General features: G+C 35.8%; 2 protein-coding genes across 10 annotated transcripts; one reads left to right on the top strand and one right to left on the bottom strand.

Moving 5' to 3' along the window:
• Positions 1-354: 354 nt before the first annotated feature.
• Positions 355-5661, top strand: LOC140966066 (histone deacetylase 19-like). 2 transcript variants are annotated; one of them, XM_073426378.1, is made up of 8 exons: positions 355-487; positions 856-1416; positions 1927-2367; positions 3096-3326; positions 3435-3505; positions 3587-3644; positions 4360-4445; positions 5551-5661. In XM_073426378.1, the coding sequence occupies exons 2-7, from the start codon at positions 889-891 to the stop codon at positions 4423-4425; spliced, it is 1395 nt and encodes a 464-aa protein (XP_073282479.1). In that variant the 5' UTR covers positions 355-487; positions 856-888; the 3' UTR covers positions 4426-4445; positions 5551-5661. The 2 variants fall into 2 exon arrangements, with proteins under 2 accessions (XP_073282479.1, XP_073282478.1); XM_073426377.1 differs by lacking the exon at positions 5551-5661 and having other exon boundaries at positions 4360-4646.
• LOC140966064 (histone-lysine N-methyltransferase ATXR7-like) lies at positions 5508-19479 on the bottom strand. 8 transcript variants are annotated; one of them, XM_073426368.1, is made up of 22 exons: positions 19304-19479; positions 18491-19161; positions 18232-18348; positions 16805-17128; positions 16406-16726; positions 15993-16310; positions 15332-15874; positions 14881-15232; positions 14634-14777; positions 14094-14512; positions 13892-14014; positions 12934-13014; positions 12359-12412; positions 12106-12257; positions 11031-11074; positions 10896-10953; positions 10223-10341; positions 10046-10144; positions 9388-9479; positions 8316-9098; positions 8080-8140; positions 5508-5705 (listed from the first exon to the last, which is right to left on the bottom strand). In XM_073426368.1, exons 2-15 carry the CDS (start codon positions 19130-19132, stop codon positions 11053-11055), a joined length of 3612 nt encoding a protein of 1203 aa, XP_073282469.1. In that variant the 5' UTR covers positions 19133-19161; positions 19304-19479; the 3' UTR covers positions 5508-5705; positions 8080-8140; positions 8316-9098; positions 9388-9479; positions 10046-10144; positions 10223-10341; positions 10896-10953; positions 11031-11052. The 8 variants fall into 8 exon arrangements, with proteins under 8 accessions (XP_073282469.1, XP_073282470.1, XP_073282468.1 ...); XM_073426369.1 differs by lacking the exon at positions 9388-9479 and having other exon boundaries at positions 8316-8358; positions 8442-9098; XM_073426374.1 differs by lacking the exon at positions 9388-9479 and having other exon boundaries at positions 5639-5698; positions 8074-8140; positions 8316-8358; positions 8442-9098.
• Positions 19480-20441: the final 962 nt, after the last annotated feature.

Below are 20441 nucleotides of genomic sequence, written 5' to 3'. Positions count from 1 at the left end.
TTCAGGAATGAACATCTAGAACGTGAAGTTTACAAATGACCCAACTATGGACAGAACGAATTTCACAATTATGGAAAGTCCAACACATAACGGAGAACCTGAGCACTGATACTATGTTAAGATTGGAACTTAGACCTAACTCAATCTCAAAAGCTAGCTTAAGGGAAGATTATTGTCCAAATCCATATATACAAGTCTCAGGAATGTTATCCAACAAATGTGGGACAATTAACACACTTTTCTCACGTTCATGAATGAACATATGTAGTGTGAAGTTTAAATTTAAAAAAAATTAATTTCTGACAATATAAATATAAGGAACACTAGTTTTTATAAATAAATAAAAAACGAAGACTTAAAAATAATAAATATTAATTACTCGCTGCATTAGTATAAAAAACTTTCTTCAAAAGCAAACTCTGTCCAGGACCTGAATGCCGGCTTCTCTGTTGTCAGCCTCGAATCTCCTATCAACTGAAATTTCGAGGTAATGTATGCGTAATACTTGTTACTCAAATTGTTCTTCTGTTTCAGCTGGGTTCGATCTCTATTCAGCCAGTGGTAGTGGTTGGATAGCCATAACTTTAATATGGAATTATATTCCCAAGTCGTAGATGTTTGGAGTTTATTTCCTGATTTTGTAGTTGTGTTTGATTTTTTATGATTTGGATTTCTTGTTTATTTTATTGCTTAGCTTTTTCGTGCGCAGCGTTAAATATATAAAGTTGTTTGATTGCAGAGAAAAGTAAATGGGTTTACGGATCCAATATTAGTTTTAGGTTTAAGGTTTCATCGATGAGGTTCTAACTTACTGTTTAGTAGACTGAAATTTAAGCATTTGTCATCTTTGAGCAGCCCTAAAGTAAACGTTGAGCTAGATCTCTATTGATGGAAACTGGGGGCAACTCACTTCCATCTGGACCTGATGGAGTGAAGCGGAAAGTGAGTTATTTCTACGACCCAGAGGTTGGAAATTACTATTACGGGCAAGGTCACCCAATGAAACCACACAGGATTCGGATGACACATGCTCTTCTTGCCCACTACGGGTTACTGCATCAGATGCATGTTCTCAAGCCTAATCCTGCCAGAGAGAAAGATCTATGCAGATTCCATGCCGACGATTATGTCTCTTTTTTGAGGAACATCACCCCCGAAACACAGCAGGACCAGCTCAGACAGCTGAAGAGATTTAATGTCGGTGAGGACTGTCCTGTGTTTGATGGACTCTACTCGTTTTGTCAAACTTATGCTGGTGGTTCCGTTGGTGGAGCTGTGAAGTTAAATCATGGGCACTGTGATATCGCTATAAATTGGGCTGGCGGATTACATCATGCAAAGAAATGTGAAGCTTCTGGTTTTTGCTATGTGAATGATATAGTATTGGCTATCTTGGAACTTCTCAAAGTGCACGAGGTTGGTTTCCTCTTCATATTCCTCCTTTCTTCCTGTTTAGTTAATAAGCTTCTATAGTTTAAGTAAAGTCGGAACTCACTGCATACGAGGAGTAAGCTTTGTGTTTTCAAGCTCTTTTCAGGATTCCTTACTTTAATTCTGAGACTGAAACTTGTCTTTGCTGCTGGAACAGGTTAATCTTATTCTTAACCAGCCAACTTTAGTTTTTGCATGAATGACATTTTTTTTTATTTGCAAATTTGATATAATTTGGTAAACGAAGACTTCAGACCTTCTGTCACAGGCATTGATATATCAGTGCTCTCTATTTGTCAATTCTAGTCAGTCTACCCATTTCATTTCATTCTTTTTCCATGGTATGCCTTAACTACTTTGTTGCCGATGGAGTATGGAGTTCCAAAGGCCTTGCAGTCCTGTCTACTTAATCATAAACCCAATGAAATGGAACTTTTGTTTTGCAAGAGTTTTTTTTTTATGCACATTGATTTTGATATTGTTATTTTTTGGCAGCGAGTTTTATACGTAGACATTGATATTCATCATGGTGATGGTGTTGAGGAAGCCTTTTATACTACAGACAGGGTCATGACTGTTTCTTTTCACAAGTTTGGAGATTATTTTCCTGGAACGGGGGATATACGTGATGTTGGATTTGGAAAGGGGAAATATTACTCTCTTAATGTTCCCCTAGATGATGGAATTGACGATGAAAGTTATCAATCTCTATTTAAACCAATAATGGGCAAGGTGATGGAATTGTTTAGGCCTGGTGCTGTGGTGTTACAATGTGGTGCAGACTCGCTGTCTGGAGACCGGCTAGGCTGCTTTAATCTCTCAATTAAAGGTCATGCAGAGTGTGTCAAATTTATGAGAACCTTCAATGTGCCACTACTTTTGTTGGGTGGAGGTGGTTACACAATACGTAATGTTGCTCGATGCTGGTGTTATGAGGTAATGTTCTTATGATTAGTGATAATGGTTTGTCAATCAACACCCCATACTGTCAACGGTAAGTTCAAATTTATGCTTATCAAACCTGTGATTCGTTGATCGGGACTCGATCATTAAACATCATAACTTCCACAAGTTTGAGATGCTTAATTCTTTTTAGTTGGGTATTTTCTATCTCACAGCTTCAAAACAAGGTCATAGTACTCAAATTCAATTTGTTTGTTGAAATAGTACTGTTTGTATTAAAGCTACATGTGTATAGAATCATGTTTTATATTGGTATGGGCTCTTGCAGTGATTTCACATCCTCACAGTTGAGGTTCAGATCCAGTCAGTTTGGTCTTCGACACAATCTGACGCGCTAAATAGTCATGGAATCTCATTTAAATGATTTTGCAAGAAATTCTCGGTAGAACGTCGAGGAACAAGTTATTTTCTATTAAATAATGAGAAGTTTCCACTTATCAATTATCATATCTCAAAAGTCTCCATGTGTCTATAAGTGGATGAATTTATTGCGATTTGTGAACGAAACCCCAGTCTCTGACCCCAAATTGCATGGAAATTATTACACAGCGGAAAAGACAAGGTCGGAAATTGTAAAATTTTCCTGTCAGTTGTTTGCCAAAGGAAAAGGAAACCTGCATAATTTCAGAAGTATGATCGTGTCGATCCCATAGTTGGTAATGCAGCTCTTCTACAGTTGATTTACTTACCTTATTTGACAGACAGGGGTAGCACTTGGGGTCGAACTGGAGGACAAGATGCCACAACATGAATATTATGAATACTTTGGCCCAGATTATACTCTTCATGTTGCTCCAAGTAACATGGAAAATAAAAACTCGCGTCATTTACTGGAAGAGATTAGATCCAAACTTCTGGATTATCTTTCCAAGCTTCAGCATGCACCAAGTGTCCAGTTTCAGGAGCGACCACCTGATACTGAAATTCCAGAGGTTTGTTCTGCATCAGGGAATCTAATTAATATTCCTACTATACCTATATTACACACACACACACACACATATCCTAAATTTAGCTATTCTCTTGTGCTTGACATGCAGGTGGATGAAGACCATGATGTCGCGGAGGAAAGAGGTGAAGCCGATTTTTACATGGATGTTGATGATGAATGGTAGTGTTTTTTCTTCATGAAATTTTTTTAGCTTTTTTGTTATTTATCACTGGGAACTTCAGCATTCTTATTCGCACACAGTAAGTCTTTGCCTGGCAGAGTGAAGAGTGAATTTCTTGAAGCTGAAGCAAAACACACGGTACTCATTTCCTTTTCCTATCTATTTTATTTTCTGATGGAAATGTTAAGAACTACACTAGTAAAAGAATTTAGTAATGTTTTATGCTTCTATATTTGCATATCAGAAATTTTCATACTCTGATTTTAAAGCTACCTTAGTTTCAAAATTGTCCTCCAATCGAAAACTATTCTCGTAGTCGGAGTCAATTCATCATCAAATTGCTTGTGTCGGAATCATTAATCTCTCCACCTTGTTAGTTTCTGGTATTTTTGCCTTAGTTAAGTTGAGTGAAACTGTGACTATGGAATGCGTACCATTTTTACATTCAACACAGTGACTCAATGCGCAGATACACAATTTATTTTGCCTATTCGTTGGTGTAATGCACGAATATTACATTTGTAATATAAACATGTTGCACCAAAATTAATTTGTTGTGTTTGCTTGTAGTGCAATTGGCCTAAAATACAAGATTTTACTAATTAGCCTTCCCCGAGCTACTTTTTACCCTTCTTTTTAGAAATTATGTTCGGAGAACTGATCACATGTTTCCATTCAATGACAAGTCGTTAAAATTTTCGTTTGTGCCCGTTATATCATCGGTATTTTAACAGAACCTTTTCCTGTTAAGATGTAAAAATAATTATAATAAATTTTCGGGGAACATAGTAGTAAAAAAGTTTAGAACTTTTTCCAGCTGATCTATATAGTTGTTCCATTTTGCTCTTTTCAGGGAGACATTAGAGAAAACGAGTGTAATGGTCAAGCGGACCTTAATCCTCTGAAACCCATTGCTTAGGCTTACGATCCACATCATTAGTAAGTCTACGATGTAAACATTTGAATTTAAAAAAATATCAGGGTAAAAACTTAGTTTTTGTTTCTAATTCAAACTATCATTTTCTTGGTAATTGTGAACTTTTATCACTTGTAAATTAAGCAAATCTATGCGAGACAGAGAGAATTTGTGGTTGGGAAATTTGTTGAGTTCTCTTCTAGCTATATCTGGTACTTTGTTTCGCTTCTCCATTTTCCCAACTTATATCGCAATGGCAATGAGAAAAATTTTGCATGTCATAAATAATTATGTATACAAATGGCTGGAACACCAGAATGTGTTCTGTTGCACAAATTATGCATCTAATTGATAATGTCCTAGCATTCGGAAAGCAGCCCTCTCTTTGCTAGCTCCTTTCAGTTTCATGGTACTGGAAAGAATCGATTACAGGCCTTTTTTGTTGGATATATATGACCACCCTCTTTGTAATGGTTATTGGAAGACCACTCCGGTACCATATGTAATATAGTTTTTGTTCCCCATGTAGTTGAAAAGAGATACCTTACCTGGTTTTTTATTTGTCTTACCATCTGTCTGTTTGCGATCAGGTTTACTATAAGACGCATGCTAAACAGCATTGACTCGTTTATATTGTGCATCCCATCGGGAGCACAAATTTTTTTCTACTAAATTCAACATTAAAGTTCATAATTTTGTCTGAAAGAGGCAGGGATATGTCCCTGGTTGCGAGATTATTTCAGTTCCGTCTTGATCCATAATTATGCAAATGCAAATTTTACCACAAAATGATATTATTAATTGAGCCTCTGCGTATGTAATAATTTGATAATGTGTGAACCTCTGTGGATACATGAAGACATTCAAGTCTCAAGCGTGTTTTTTTACAGAACATGTGCACATATGCATGATATATCTATAAATTTGATTGAGATATTTCATTGATTAAATTAGGAGTGATACACGCACATGATATATTCGAGCACAATTAATCTACCTAAACAAGTGAAAAAAATTACAAAAAAAACAAGTGAAAAAACAATACGTGGATAAAGCAGTGCTTATACCCAATAATTCAATTAATACGAGTTTAACTTTTTGATTGGCTCACTCAAATCAATTGTGCAGTGTACACATGCTAAAAGCTTAAAGGCGACTCTTGCTGATTCACATGGGAATCCTGTGATGTGCTCCCGCGATAATTTGTAATACAGGAGCATTGTCGCACTTCTTTCCTCAACTCTAGATGCTTTCTTGTCCACCATATACCTTTCCTCTCATTTCTGTGGATAAAAAGAAAAAGATTTGGCTTGAGCCAACATATAATAATGGATTCAAGATTCTAATCGTCGCCCTTTGGTTCCATACCAAAATCATATCTAGAAAGTCTCTAGCTTGGCTTGATATTTTTCAACCGTTGAATGCATAAAAATGATCATAAACCTACATGTACTGAGTTATAGGGTGTGATCATCAAGTTGATGATACCTATAAGGTGCCAACCAAAAGTGGTGGCTATGTGGACATCTCAATTTTCAGTTGAATCGGTATTGCTTGCTCTCTGGTTTACAAGAAGAATAATGAATTTGAATATATATACATTAGGACGTAAATAACACAAATATGAAATTCGATACTAATAAAATAAAATAACATGGTCGATATCACAACGCACAAACCACGACATTCTAATAATATCCAATTGAATACTAGTTGAAAATGAGATTAAAAAGAACTGCACTACAACTGAGATGTAATTCCTTGCACTATTATAACCCATGTTTAGAGCAAAATTCAGCTATTATTCGATTCACAATAGTAGTTGACCATATTACCTGAATGACACCATCAAATACTGTTAATACCCGAAGAAATCGAGATTTATCTTCTTATCTTTGTACAAGTCCGTAAATATTTGCTATAACCCATGTTTATATGATAAATTTACAAAAAAAATATATATGTAAGAACGAACTCAAATATTTGTAGGATAATGTACAATTAATATTAATAGTAATTAAAAGCTCAACCAAAAGCTGGACTCGATTAGATTCTGCGGTTGCACCTTCCCTGGCTCCAACACAGAGCAGTGGTGAAGGGCCAATAAATATTGTAAGAACGGTAAATTCATATTAAAGTTTGAAATAAATTCAATTATAGACTGAAAATAACAATTGCTCAACTTCTTGCAAAATACAAATTACAAATATTCAATGTGAATCAAATTAATGGAACTTCCATATTTTGAATGTGTTGTTAGCTATATTTGCGGGCCTCACCTTACCACATTTCTCTTTTTTAAAGAAAAAAATTAAACATTAAACGTGTTTATCCCTTCTCTCTTCACCAAGTCCACCCTATACTATTACCACAAAAAAGTGGTGAAAGGATTATAGCACTAGTTTCAACCCCAAGTTTAGCGAACATCCTCACTACTTCCGACCTGTCGGATTCGAACCGACAACCAAAGGATTTAGCAATCTCAGGCGGGCAACCCTCGGTTTTGCCTATCCCTTTACTCTCCCAATTGAGTTAAGGTCGGTGGAAAATATGAAATTTTCTTAATAATCAAAATAATCGTATTTTTCTCCTCCATATGGTCGCGGACAAAATACTGGATCTGTGTAGTGTAAAAAGGGCCCCAAATTAGCAATCCAAAAGCGACAGTCCCACTACATCCCAGTATTTTGCCCCACCCATTTCAATGTTATTTCTTAGCATTCATTCAGTAGCTTGAATGGACATCAATCCAATGTGAGACGTACATTGTTCCAATTGATGGTCGAGGCGGTCAGGCATGCGGTCAAGACGTGTAAAGAGTCGACAAAAAGAAGCCATTTGAGCTAGGGTTTCGAGTTTTAAGAAAACGAGATACGATATCAACTTCGAAGAGAAGACAAGAAGCGACCGCCGATGCGTGTAAAGAGAAGATGCGTAGAAGCCATTCGATTCTAAGGTTTCGTATTTTTGGGCCAATCGGGCTTTAGCTCCTTAAGAAACGAGCCCTGAATCTTCTATAATGAATTGTTGAGCTTCAAAACGACTCAATGGGCTTGAAATGAAAATGTTATTACTTAAAAAATTCAACCGCCTAGGCGGCCAAGGCGGTCACTGACCGCCCCGCCACCGCCTTCCGCCAATTACAACACCGGAGCCGTAAAAAAAAAAATTTTAAATAGCTTCAATCGCAAACATAATACTCAGAATTAATCCGACGATGATAACCGTTCGTCCTCGGGTTTTTTCAAGGATGAGGAACAAGCCAGGGTTGGTGACCGGGAGCCCCAACCAAGATTATTGTGTATGTCATATCCTTTATATCATTGCAACTCGTCATCGATAGTTCCCTCGTACGAAAAATTAGTGATTATTCATCTGGTTTTGCTTTAGTAACTAGTGTCATTCTGTTCATAGAAACAAGTGTCTTGCATGGCTACCTTCATTTCGCAAATTATACTTCCATTAGAGAAAGTGACTAGATGTTCTAGTCACCTCAAGTAAACCGTCATGGTGAAGGGAGGGGTACTAACCGACTTTCGATCTCTATACAAATGACATGAATGTTTTTTTTATTTAATATAATGACCCGTGTCTTGGCAATAAAGCACAAGATCTACCTGAGACAACATGGTACGTAGCATGGTAGAAAACACATACCAGAAGGCCTCGACATAAATCCACTAAGCATTTTCCATGTATACTCAATATTTGCTTCTTCCTGCGCAATATGAAGTGAAAAACAAAGAAATAATTGGGATTTGCATCACTGTCCATCTTCGCTTTACAAAAACTTGCTGACCAGTCTTGAAGTTAATCGAGTAACGTTAGAACTACAGATAAACAGCAGATCATTTTGTGTCATTAAATAATAACAAAATTTAGCAGGTTGATACCAGTTGACATCACATTGCGAGCGATTCATGTTCCCCAACTGACCTAACATCACAAATGGGGCATTTGTCATTTTTAGAGCACTCATTGCTGAAAGCAAAATTTATATCCAGAGCACAAAAATTTACAATGAACATGAGCCAACTTGAATTCAAGTCCACATCACAAAATGGGACTTCTTATACAGAAACCTCATGCTCAACAATTGTATGATCCATTGTATGGTCAAATCTCCTTTAATAATCCATATCATGCCGTTTGCAACATTGATTTTCACCGCATAACCTATATGTTTAATTGATGTTGGTAATGTTATCATACACAGAAGTTCTCAAAACAATTTAGGAGAGAATAAGACATGAGACGAGCTCAATAATACAATTAACCCAATATATTGGAATGCAAATAAGTAGCATGCGGAATAATCAATATTTGATTTATTGTTAGATTTCAAATTACAATTTTTCTTGTCCTTTTTCTTACATCTTATAATATGAACAAGTATGACTACGTTAACAAACTGCCATGGAAAATTTGAAATGTTGATAGTATTTTTGTACATATAACTGAATTTTCCAATATTTGTCCCAAAAGCAGCAAAGAAAGACAACTTATTTCAGTTCTTGAGAGGAGAAACTCATCTGCAACTGAGAGATATCATCAGGATCAAGGACAAAGATGTGGTATTATTGTAATCATTGACCGAGCCCTAGAATAATGAGAGGACATCCAAGGTGAGAATAACACGGTTTCGAAATAACGAGCAGTTTGATGCAGTCCACAACCTGAAAAATTTCGAGCGAAAACATTTACCATTATCGGGAATAACAGTATAATACTGCAATTCAAAAGCATATAAAAAATCCACAAGATACAGAGTGCATGTTTTAGGGGAAAAAGAAAGGCATGTATAGGAATGGCCAGGTGCACATAGGAATGGCCAGGAACATGATAATATGTGCGAAAATTTTCCCAATCAACAGCAATTAGTTTCCAACAGTGAATAAAGTGAAGGAGAAGGAAATAAAAAAGTCACGTAAATAGTTGTAAAAAGTGTGTGACCCAGGCACCGACCTTGCAAGAGAGACGAAAAGCGCCCTTCTATATTTCACTGGCCCAGTTCTCCATTTTTAACAAAAATGGGTTGCAAAGCTTAGAGCCCAAAGCTGGTTTAGAAAAAAATAAGATCAAAGCTGACTTAGAAAAAGCCCAAAGCTGGTTTAGGAAAAAAGCCTAAAGCATAAACCCACAAAAATAGGCCGTAAAGCCTAGAGCCCAAAGCTTGTTTAGAAAAAAAAAAAAGCCAAAGCATAAACCCTAAAAATAAGAAGCAGGGCAGCAACGATCAAAACTCTGTTATCTTCTCTTCTGTTTTGGAAAAAAAAGGATCAACACCCCAACATCAGCAAACATCTTGAAGAAGAAGAAAAAACAACAACAAAGGGTCTCCAAATCATCAAACAAACAAAGAATCATTTTTATTGATGAATTAGACTTCTGAAAAGCTTAATCATTTCGTAACATTTTTGTCATATAATGATATAACATATAAACATGTTTTTTTAAAATTAATAGTGCCCTTGCTTCAACAAGTCGTGCGCCTTGCCACAAGCTCCAAGAGCCCTTTGCACCTTGGTGCGCCTCTAATAACTATGGTCTCATATCACTGTCACAAGCACCGATAAAAAGTGGAAAAAGGAAACTAATCGGTAACATTGCAACTGTCATATACCTTCTTCATTTGAATATTCATTAGTAATGCACAAGAAAATGGCAGGAACAGGATCAACCATTGTTGGGTGGAGCATGCCATATCAACTCATTCAGTGAGCTGTTCAAAATCAAGATACTTCATTGAAAGAACTAGGAAACTAATGTGATACAGATGATGAAGTAATAAGCCACGTACATAGAGCATCTCCTTAAAAATTAAATTTCAAACAGTATCCCAAGCATCACATTTGAAGTATAGTGCTACCGCAGATAACCTCAAAACTCAACTCCCCTGCCTTCCGTTGCAGTATCAACCTAGATGAGACAGATAGAAAAGCCAAGACTGAAGGCAGTGAAGTAACTAAACCACAAACAACACATTTAACCTCTAGGAGACAAATAATTTTTATATCAAATATCCAAAAAGAACCCACAAGGAAAAAGACAATCTCCAGTTTTTTTCCCAATTTTCAGTCTTAATTGTCAGAAAATGTCGCATAACTCAGCTTCTAAAAATCTTCTAATCCCACTGCCTCGACTACAATAATACTATCAATTTCATCGGAGCTGCCATAAGAAGTCTATATTACATCTTGCACAAAGGATTTTATCAGCAAGCATGCCAAATTGTACATGCATGGGTGCCAAATTGTACATGCATGGGGTACAAGCACGTCAATATTGATTTTAGTATTCTCAAAAATAAATTAATATAGCTTTTAGAAAGACTGTCAAGATAAAATCGATAAAAAGGTCAAGGTTGGTGTTGGAATTCGTTCTTGGTCGATATCGAGGTTTCAGAATTCACATCAAAGATACATGAAACTTGCAAAAAAAATAGTTTCAATGAAATGGATAACAGAGATTACCAGGAAAAGAGCTGTCACAAATGGAAGTCTAGTCGAGAATTATTTGGTTTCGGGTAGCCTATCAGAAAGGAAAATGAGGACCATTCAATTTAAAAAATAATAATTTATTTTAAAAAAAATTAGAGTATAATCTACCAGCAGACAAGCTTTTCCATCTTCAGTTCAATGACCCACGGCACCTAAAACAATTTGGCAACAGAATGAAAAGCAGATAATAGCAGACAATACATGATCAAAACAAAAAAGAGGGAAAAAATAATCAGAAAAGGAGCAAAGCTCCAGAGTAGGCTAAACATTTGATGTACACATCTGTAAGAATTCACCAGTTAAGAAAAAAAACTATAATGAAATATAAAAGTTCATAATGCACTGGTCAATTTTTAACCATATCAGGCCTAATTGGTAAAGAAAACTAACCCAAAAGAAAAGAGAAAATATTAGTTCGTAACATCTAAAGTTTATTACAGGTATTCCACTAAGAAACCGTAACTCGATACGAGTTTGAAAAGAAGAGGCAGCAATCCTTAAGTGATGAGCCAGATAGGAAAGATATACCATGGTTAGAGAAAGACATTGCCTCCCAAGAAACAGCTAAATTTACAGTGACTCGTAACAACTTTCAATGATGCGAACAAGAAAATTTGTGAAATCAACATTATCTCAATTTTATCCTTGACTAATGGTATTAGCTGCCATTATTCTGCTAGTATAAAGAGCCACTTCAAGAGCATCGGTATAACAAGTTTCAACCAACTTTTTTGTCTCCCAACAGAACCCACGAGTATTCCCAAGTACAAGTACGCATAAAAGTCGAACAATTTCTGAACCAAATTTAAAGAAAAGAACGATTAACAAGAGGAAAAGATAGAAAACCTCAAACTCTAAAGATGCAAAATTTTATATCACCAGAAAAATTAATCAGGAAATCGATAAGGAACACAGTCATCTAAAGCAGGTAACAAAAGATATTCAAATACATGATCAGAATCTCCAATGACACAAGTAACTAAAAGTCATTCAGAAGCTTTTAAGAACAAGGCATCACAAAACCAGTACAATCCTTTAGAAATCCATTTGCAAATACTGTAATTGAATATCACAAACCCCAGATCAGAAGCATTATGATTTATGAAATATGAGACCCTTTATAGTCGAATATGTAACCGGTTAATAGCCCAACATCCAATTAATATTTATAACTAGGCTTTACCTCTTAGAACCGCAGTTGCAAGGAATTTTGTTCTCCTCAAGTGGAAACTTGTAATTGTAAGTCAGTTCTTCACCTGCCGCAATATGCCTCTTTGCATATATGAATATCTTTTTCTGACCCTCTACACTTATGACCTTTGTGTAGCAATTAGGCTGCATTGAAATTAATGCCTTGGTAATTTCCTATTTTAGAATCACTGTGATATAAAAATCACATCATCCAACATAGTAATAACTTTTCATCCAGTGCTCACCTCACAAGAATGATTTATAAATCTAGCTATCCCTCCACGCTTTGTAGCATCAACCTGCCCAAAAATAAAAAAAAAAAAAACAAACAAAAACTGCAGATTAATGCATAAAGTGCAGCTTTCTTTCAACTAAATTCTTATCAGAGTAGGAGAAGGTAATATAAAACCATCTTAGTTTTTGTCATGATGGGGGAAGAGTAAAAGATCCATACTGAAAAAAGAAAAGGCCCAATGCCTCTGATGAAGGGGCCAAAATAGATGTTGAAAAACCATAATCACCAAAACAAATCAATGAAGGAGATACGAGAGAAGTGCAACAAATGTTGAAAACCATAATCACCAAAACAAATCAATGAAGGAGATACGAGAGAAGTGCAACAAAAATTAACGAGAACCTAGTAAAATATTATCAGTTATCACAAAGATGATTCAACTGAAAGCAAATACAAAGTAAAACATCGAGAAATGACAGACTGCCATATGAAATGATATCTGCAGGCGTTGCAAAATACCTAATTTTTGTTTTTCTAAAAAGCACGAGAATTTTACAGGTTGAATGGATTCAAGTGTTCTCATACCACGCAACCATCATCCAATCTGAAAAGATAGCTGCTTCCGATTCCCATCTTCTCGTACTGGCATTCCCGTATATCAGATATCTACAAGGTTGAAATAAAATGTAAAGTTAACAAACAAACTTGAATTAGAATGACATCAGTAGAATATACTAACATCAAAATTGGAAATGGCATCAGAAAAAGGTATGATAACTTTAGAAACCATTGGTTAGTGACTTAGTGTACAATGTGAGGATCTGTAATTGAACTTCTCCTGGTACAGAAGTTCAAAGAAAGTGTGTTTACTACTCTTATCACGGAAGAGTTCTTTCTTAATCTGGACAGCTTGGACTAGGACTTTCAAACCCATGGGAAAGACCAATCTCACCAGATTCCAGTAATAACTAATGACACAGGTGAAATGGTGAATAACCATAGATAGTGAGCATGCTAGGATTCTAAAAATGTGTATGCCACAAAACTATCAGAACGAGAAAGCTTTAGTAACTTCTCCACAAACGCATGTATGACATCTCCCAAGGATGCCGAAATTTCTGCAATTAATTTGTTCAAAAAACCTACTCATGTACTTTAAAAAATAGCATTTGTGTTTTAAATTACCATTTCCATTTAATTAAATAAGTTGGGAATATCTCCTCTACCATAACGAAAAAGAAAAAAGAAATCTATAGATTTGATAAATTAGAATCTTCGATAAAGCAATTATTGCATCAAAAACAATGAATCTAAACAAATGTCTTCTTTTATAGTTACTGATTACTGAAGGGTTATTCTTTTGTTCACATGGAATCAATTTAACATGGAGTTTATTAGTTTATACTATTTTTCACTTTTCTGGTAACTCGGGAAAAGAACAAAAGGCAATCTTGGAACAGAGGGATAAAAATTTACTTTGCATATGTCACGCAAAAAGTCCTTCGCATAAACAAGGAGAGCAGAATGGAATACAAATGCTTACACGAGACCGAATAAGTTCTCCAACATATTCTATAACAAATTCCTCTGCTTCGATTGACTCCAATGCAACAAGACCCCAGTCATGTATCTTGCTTCTTTGGAAACGCAAGCGCTTAATCCTTCCCTGGCCAAAAACGATTTATTAAAATAAAAATTAGAAAAGAACCAAAAAAAAGGCACGACGAGATCCATCCTTTGATTACCTTCAACTGTGTCATTTTCAACAGATCAGCACCTTCCGCAGCAGCAAGAAGGTTACGCAGCTTGGCCCGGTTTGTTCTCGCTGAAAGTCCTTTAACACTAGCTAAATGAGATCCACTACAATCAGAATTAATATAATGGGAATGGATATGACTACCCCTGAGACGAGCTCTTTCAGAGGGACTAGTACTCAAAGCCCATTTACGCCATTCCCAGCCATCAACAGATGACCGAGCACAACCATCAGACTGAGGAGAAGATTTTTTTACCCCAGATGTACTTATATCGATCTTTCGTGTGTCTAAATGTTTGCATACTTCTCGCTTAGCATCTCCATTTTCTAGTTTCTGAAATTTTCCTGATCGAAAATCTGGTGCTTCATCAATCAGTTTCTTCTTTTTAAGCTTTGTGACCTTGCTTGCTACATAAGAAAATTGACACCAACAAAATAAGATTACCCTCAGCTTCATATCAGCAATCTGCCACCAAAAGTGTAGGCCGGTCAAAGGAAATATAATAAAGAGAGAGAAGATGACACCAACATTTTGGCACTGTTGTGGCATCACCATTAGATTGCAATTCCAAACAGTAGGATTCCCGGCTCCTGGCACAGGTACTCCACTCAACATTGTATTTCTTGTTGGTAAGCACGGCGGCATTCTGTGTGCTAAAAGTTGAATCTTCTCCTAAAGAACCGTTTTTAAGTATAATATTTGTAGTGAGCCAATATACTACAACTTAAATGATAGCTATAAAACTGTAAGTATCTTACTGTGAAGAATAAAATACCTAGGTTAATATGATCAACTTCCCCTGATATTCGACTAAACATGCGTTGAGAAGATGAGCTTTCCCTATGTAAACTAGCTTGATCACATGACTTGCCCTTTTTTTTAAAACTTGAAATCCTTTTTTGAACTTTTGGGCTCTCTGATAAATCTTTGAGAGTCTGAACTCTCCTTGACCTCTTGCCTATTTGTTTCTGATAATCGCCTCCCAATAATAGAGAGTCAAAATAGGAAATTGATCTTTGCTGACCCATTTTTCTCTTACGAGAATATGTATATCTTCCAAGTAATAAAGATGACCTCAAACACTTATCCACGGCATGAATGTCTTCATTACACAATTCTACTGTCCTCTGTTTAAGAAAAGGAAACAAATGAGGGGGGAAAAAACTAAAACAACCATTTAACTACAAAGAAGGCAATCACAGGAACCCAGAAATGTCAGAACCTACCTTAGGATAGCTTGATTCATGTCTCCTTGAAGAGAACCACGTCATTATTTCTTTCCCAATGGTGTCGTCAACATATAATTGTTTCAACCCTCTCATGACACTTTGATGTATTTGCTTTCGGCTCATCATCAACACCACCTGGAGAGCATTTTTCCAGGTCTGCTCATATTTTTCAAATGATGGTTCTTGACATATTTGAGACAAAGTCGAAAGATCTGTGATTTCTTCCAATTGAAGTGGCCGTAGTCCATCAACTTCAATATTACAAGCATCATTTACATGCACGGGCAACTTCTGAAATGCTTCTAGGGAGAATTGTGATAAAGAACGATATTCCATACTCTCCTCATATAAACCTGGCCGCAGTCCATCAACTTCAACGTTATTTCTGTCATCTAAATGCACTGGTAATTTATGAAATGGACTTTTTGAAAAATTAGTCATGGAGACTCTGTGACGGTGAAAAGCATCCTGACACAACTGTGCTTTGGAAGAATCAAATCCACTTGATGGGTCAGGTAAAACAGCAGAATCTGGAGTGACCTGCAAAGATTGGGATTCTATCAAACAGAAGATAACATGTTTGGCAAAAAAATAAAGATATTTAAGCCCAAAACACTTTTCCCAGGGGGAAAGGGAACTAGTGAAGGCAGCTTCTCACCAATACCACTTGGACGTGACTCTTTTGTGGAGAATCAACCACTTTCTTCACTTCCTCGTCAATTACTCCTCCAAAGTAATGAGATAAAGACAATTTTGCAGATGAATGTAGATCATTCATTACATATTCCAGAATCAACTTCATGTCATCAAAAGATGTCCCAGAGCTTAAAAGAATTTTTTTAGAAGAGTTTTCTTTCTTGTGAGAAGACAAAGAAACAGATTGCATCTGTGCTTGTGCATGCATTCTCATTCTCACTGGTTCAAAACCTGGGGGACAATCTGCATCGCAGCTAGATGAATCTTGTTTGTTTATTAGCTGTGAAGCCATAAAAGTGAACTTCATAATTTATCCACCATATAAAAAACAAAAAACTCAATAAAAAGTTTAACAAGTCAACCAGATTCACATACATGTACAGCATGGATATTTTCGAAACTCCCAGAGTTCTCGTGTGGGATGCCTTGTTTAGGAGAAGAACAAAGTTTCATCTTTCTCCATGCAGATGAATACTCGGCAACAGGATCACAGAATATGGCATTCCACATGTCTTCCATAGAAGTATCATGTAGAGTCCTAGAAAGTGTCATTGACACAGCCCAAAAGTTCTCAAGGCCTCCAATGCACTTAAATCTAGGAGATCTCACTGTTTCACCACAACTTTCAATGATGGTGCTGCTTAATCCTTCCTCATCCCCAATAGCAAAGTCATTATTTTTGTGACGCTTTTCGAACTGACACATAAAACAGTAAAGCCACATTTATACTCTTCAAGCACTAAATTTGCATTCTTTCAAACAGTGATTACCTACCAGTCTGTCATCTGAGCGTAAGGATCTGGCTGATTGAATGACTGGTTCAGCCTTAAGATCCTTCTGAATTTTCTGGGTGGCAAGAGACTCAGAAATTATGCACCCAACAATCTCGTCAAGTACTACTTTGCGGGCAGTTTTCATGATTCCAAGGTAGAGCTGGGAACAAACTTCTTCAGAAATCGTAGATATCAAGCTCGATACTGTTCCAGACACTTGAACATTGGCATCACACGAAGAGACAGCTCCAAGTCCAGACATTCTCCAGGTATTTAAGAGCAATTCCAATGGCAAAGGTCTATACCTGTTATCGACATGATATATCTGCCCAAATCACCACAGAGCAGAAATAAGGTATGATTTAACACAAAAAGTAATTTAACTGAAAAAATAAATTTTCAACCAACACCAATTCTTAATTAATGCAACTCAAATGCCAATAGGCACTATAAAAGCATGTTGCGATACTTAAAAAATATTCCACATCAATCTGAATTATGAAACCAAAATTGAGGTGTCAGTCCGTTTTAAGAACAGATTTGGGATCTCTAGTACAAACTGGTAGGAGAAGCAAGATTAAAAAATAACTTTGATGTTAATGACTTATAGGAACACCTGTTCATGAGCAACCTAGGTTTAACACCTTAGACACACAGCTCATTTTCAGTACAAGTGTACGCCGTATAAACGAGGTCAGTTGAACTTAGATGTCTCTTGAGCTTCTGAGATAACTTAGTCCTAACTGTAGAGAGGTGATAACTACTTTCTTCTTTTTCCCTTTGTTTTCATCAATAAATAAATATAACAGCAGTAGTTGTAATAATAACAGTAACAGTAGCAGCAATAAGGAACATACAACAAGGCTTCAAAATGATATGACAAATCATTTTTTTCTAGACAATAAATTACTATATTGTCCACCAAACTGTGCAAGGAACTAAAGGAGAATCGAAAATTCATAAAAAAAAAAAATAACATGTCTTTGACAAAAGACTTGGTGAATGATATATTCACGAAATCACGATCCATGCAAAGACTTCAGATGAGTCGAAATTGTCCAAATATGTTCAGATGTTGGTACGGTCAGTAACCAGGCTTCCTTCTCACACTGAATCAGCCACCATAAACTCAAAAATAATATACTTTTTTACATATTTTATCACTAAACCAAATGATGGCTCCAATTCTAGTAATTCAACTATATAACCACGGAGAGTAGATAGATCTGGAAAAAGATTCAAAAAACCGTATTCTGGGCAAGTCAACAGGTGCAAAATAAAATGATCTCTACTCTACTGCTGGAACACGGACCAAGATCCTTTATAGAAAAATATCACACAGAATGCTTTGCAAATGGCTCATCTCAGACAAAGGCATGAATCCATTAATATCGCATAAAAATAAATTCAAGATTGCTTATAACTTACCAATACAGAATTGTCGATACATCCATAATGACACCAGGAATGGAGTTCATTGAGAGAATGTGGCCCGTGCTTTCTCCCCTCTGCGTCTTCGAGAATCCAACAAGATTCATGTCTTGACTGCAATTTCAAAAGCATGATGACCAAATAACAAGAACTTGCATAGAACGAAGAAAATTTGAAATGATTGTTTCAGCAATAAAAAAAATTCCTCGAGGTTTTAAGAAAAACTTTCTTTGAGGATGGTGCAAATCACTCCTACCAGTTGTAGATCTGCAGTGATTTCAGTGTTCTCGGGTATAGGAATTTGATGGTTGTTGCCATGGTCATCATTTGTGGACTCTTTCACCTGAGCAGCAGCTAAATTTAAGTAAACAAAGCCGGTGGCAACATGGTCAGGAAATTGCTTGAAGTACTTAAGAGGCACAGGATTGTTAACATTTCCGTTTAGTATGGGATAAACAGGTAGTTCTTCCGGCAAGAAACCAGTATGTAACCCATCATAGAGCTGCTGCTGAATGTAAGGGCCACAGAACTGACCATTTTGATTAAGATACATCCATCCAGTCGCATGCAGAGGTGTCGCATCCGCAGAATTCCCAATGTCATGATTTGAGGTCCCACATACATTGCCAGATAGTGAATCCTTGATGTCACTCCCTGTTACACTCCCATTAAACCCGCAGCTCGTGGAAGCTCCAACTTGATTATCACAGTCACGTCCAGATGAAGAAACATTAAATGAAGATGGATTACGGTAGGAATCATCATCCACGCTTTTTATGCCATCATCCGAGGTTGATAGCTCAATCCTTGTCCCATAAGTAAACGAAGAAGATTCATACTCATTGAAATAGCTTTCCCTCATGCTACTATTGGGAAGGAAAACAACTGATGACACCATCACTTATACCAATACAAAGCCTCAAAAATCTGTTCACAGAAGAAAACAATTTTTTGTTCTTTCATTCGTAAATTCACAGAACTCGGTAGAAAAAAAATTAACAAGAAGAATTGATTGATTTAAATAAGATCAATCTACAAAAACCTAACGGTCAAGGAAGGAATAATCGACCTGGCGGAACCGTGGTTATTGAAAATAAGCCAAACGAACGGCTCTGCTGAATTTTTGTTACACTTTGAGAGTAGATCCGTCGCCGCCGTACTGTGGGTTTGCCTTATTACATCCGCTTGCAGATAACAATATCCCTGTGGGAGGGAGAATCGGTGAAGGTCTCAATCCTGACCGGGGAGTAGTTGATTTAACCTAGACCGCGCATGTATGGGCCTGTTCATTTATTGGGCTCTTAAGTTGGGTACTGGACTGCCAAATTGGCTTTTGGATTTAGGCTCGTGTTTTTAACTTATATGTAGATCCAATCGAATTCTGTCCAATTAACCCCAAAAAAAGTGTGACCACCCATTTTAACAATAGTTTAGAGCCTATTTTCATTTCATTTACAAGTTATTTGAATACTTTTATAACATTTAGAAATTATGTTCATAAATATCTATTAAAATTATTTTAAAAAAATGTAATTTTAAGATATCAAGATCTAAAATATTTTTAAAAAATAAAAAACAACAAATTTTGAAGATCATGTCAAGCTTTATTAAAAACTAGTGCGTTTCTACAAACATTGTACATTTGTAAAGTCTAATTTTCAATATATATTTTTTTGTTAAAAAACTAGATATTAAAATGAACAAATAAAAAAAATTATATTTATATTTAAAAAAATTTCTACTTTTTTATATAATAAAATTAATTTTTGGGAATGATCACGTAATTGAGGTGAATATTTACATTTTTATATAATAAAGTAAAATTAATTTTTGGGAATGATCTCGTAATTGAGGTGATTATAGTGCATGATATTATTGTTATAAAAATAGGGGTATTTTAAATATTTAAAAAATAGAACATGACACTATTTTTGTATATTACGAAAACTCATTACCAATAATTTCATCCCAAATTATTCTCGAATATGTTTTCTTCTTTTTTTTTCTCTTTATATTTCACATGATTTATTTATCTTCTTTCAATTTTTATTATTTCCACGACAATTTTATTTTATTCAAAGGCTTTATTAGGTTCATCCTAAGACTAATTTGAGAGCGTCTAAGCTTCTAACAAAAAATTAATAATAATATATGTGTAAAGAATTATGAATTTTTATCTTAAAAGTGATATACTTTTTTAAAAATTC

This window comes from Primulina huaijiensis, unplaced genomic scaffold (assembly GCF_012295235.1).
Source record: "Primulina huaijiensis isolate GDHJ02 unplaced genomic scaffold, ASM1229523v2 scaffold20025, whole genome shotgun sequence".
In the NCBI taxonomy this organism is placed as follows: Eukaryota; Viridiplantae; Streptophyta; class Magnoliopsida; order Lamiales; family Gesneriaceae; genus Primulina; species Primulina huaijiensis.
The sequence above is the reverse complement of the archived record's forward strand: the minus strand, read 5'-3'. Positions and strand labels throughout refer to the sequence as shown.

Bases quoted from the DNA above. Each gene is read 5' to 3' on its own strand.
- LOC140966066 (XM_073426378.1), top strand. From the start codon at position 889: ATGGAAACTGGGGGCAACTCACTTCCATCTGGACCTGATGGAGTGAAG. The intron at 3,506-3,586 runs GTAGTGTTTTTT...ATTCGCACACAG, and splicing joins ATGGATGTTGATGATGAATG to TAAGTCTTTGCCTGGCAGAG. The intron at 3,645-4,359 runs GTACTCATTTCC...TGCTCTTTTCAG, and splicing joins AAGCTGAAGCAAAACACACG to GGAGACATTAGAGAAAACGA.
- LOC140966064 (XM_073426368.1), bottom strand. From the start codon at position 19,132: ATGGTGTCATCAGTTGTTTTCCTTCCCAATAGTAGCATGAGGGAAAGC. The intron at 18,349-18,490 runs GTAGGAGTGATT...TTGAAATTGCAG, and splicing joins TCACTGCAGATCTACAACTG to TCAAGACATGAATCTTGTTG. The intron at 12,413-12,933 runs GTATGAGAACAC...ATTTTTGGGCAG, and splicing joins GATTGGATGATGGTTGCGTG to GTTGATGCTACAAAGCGTGG.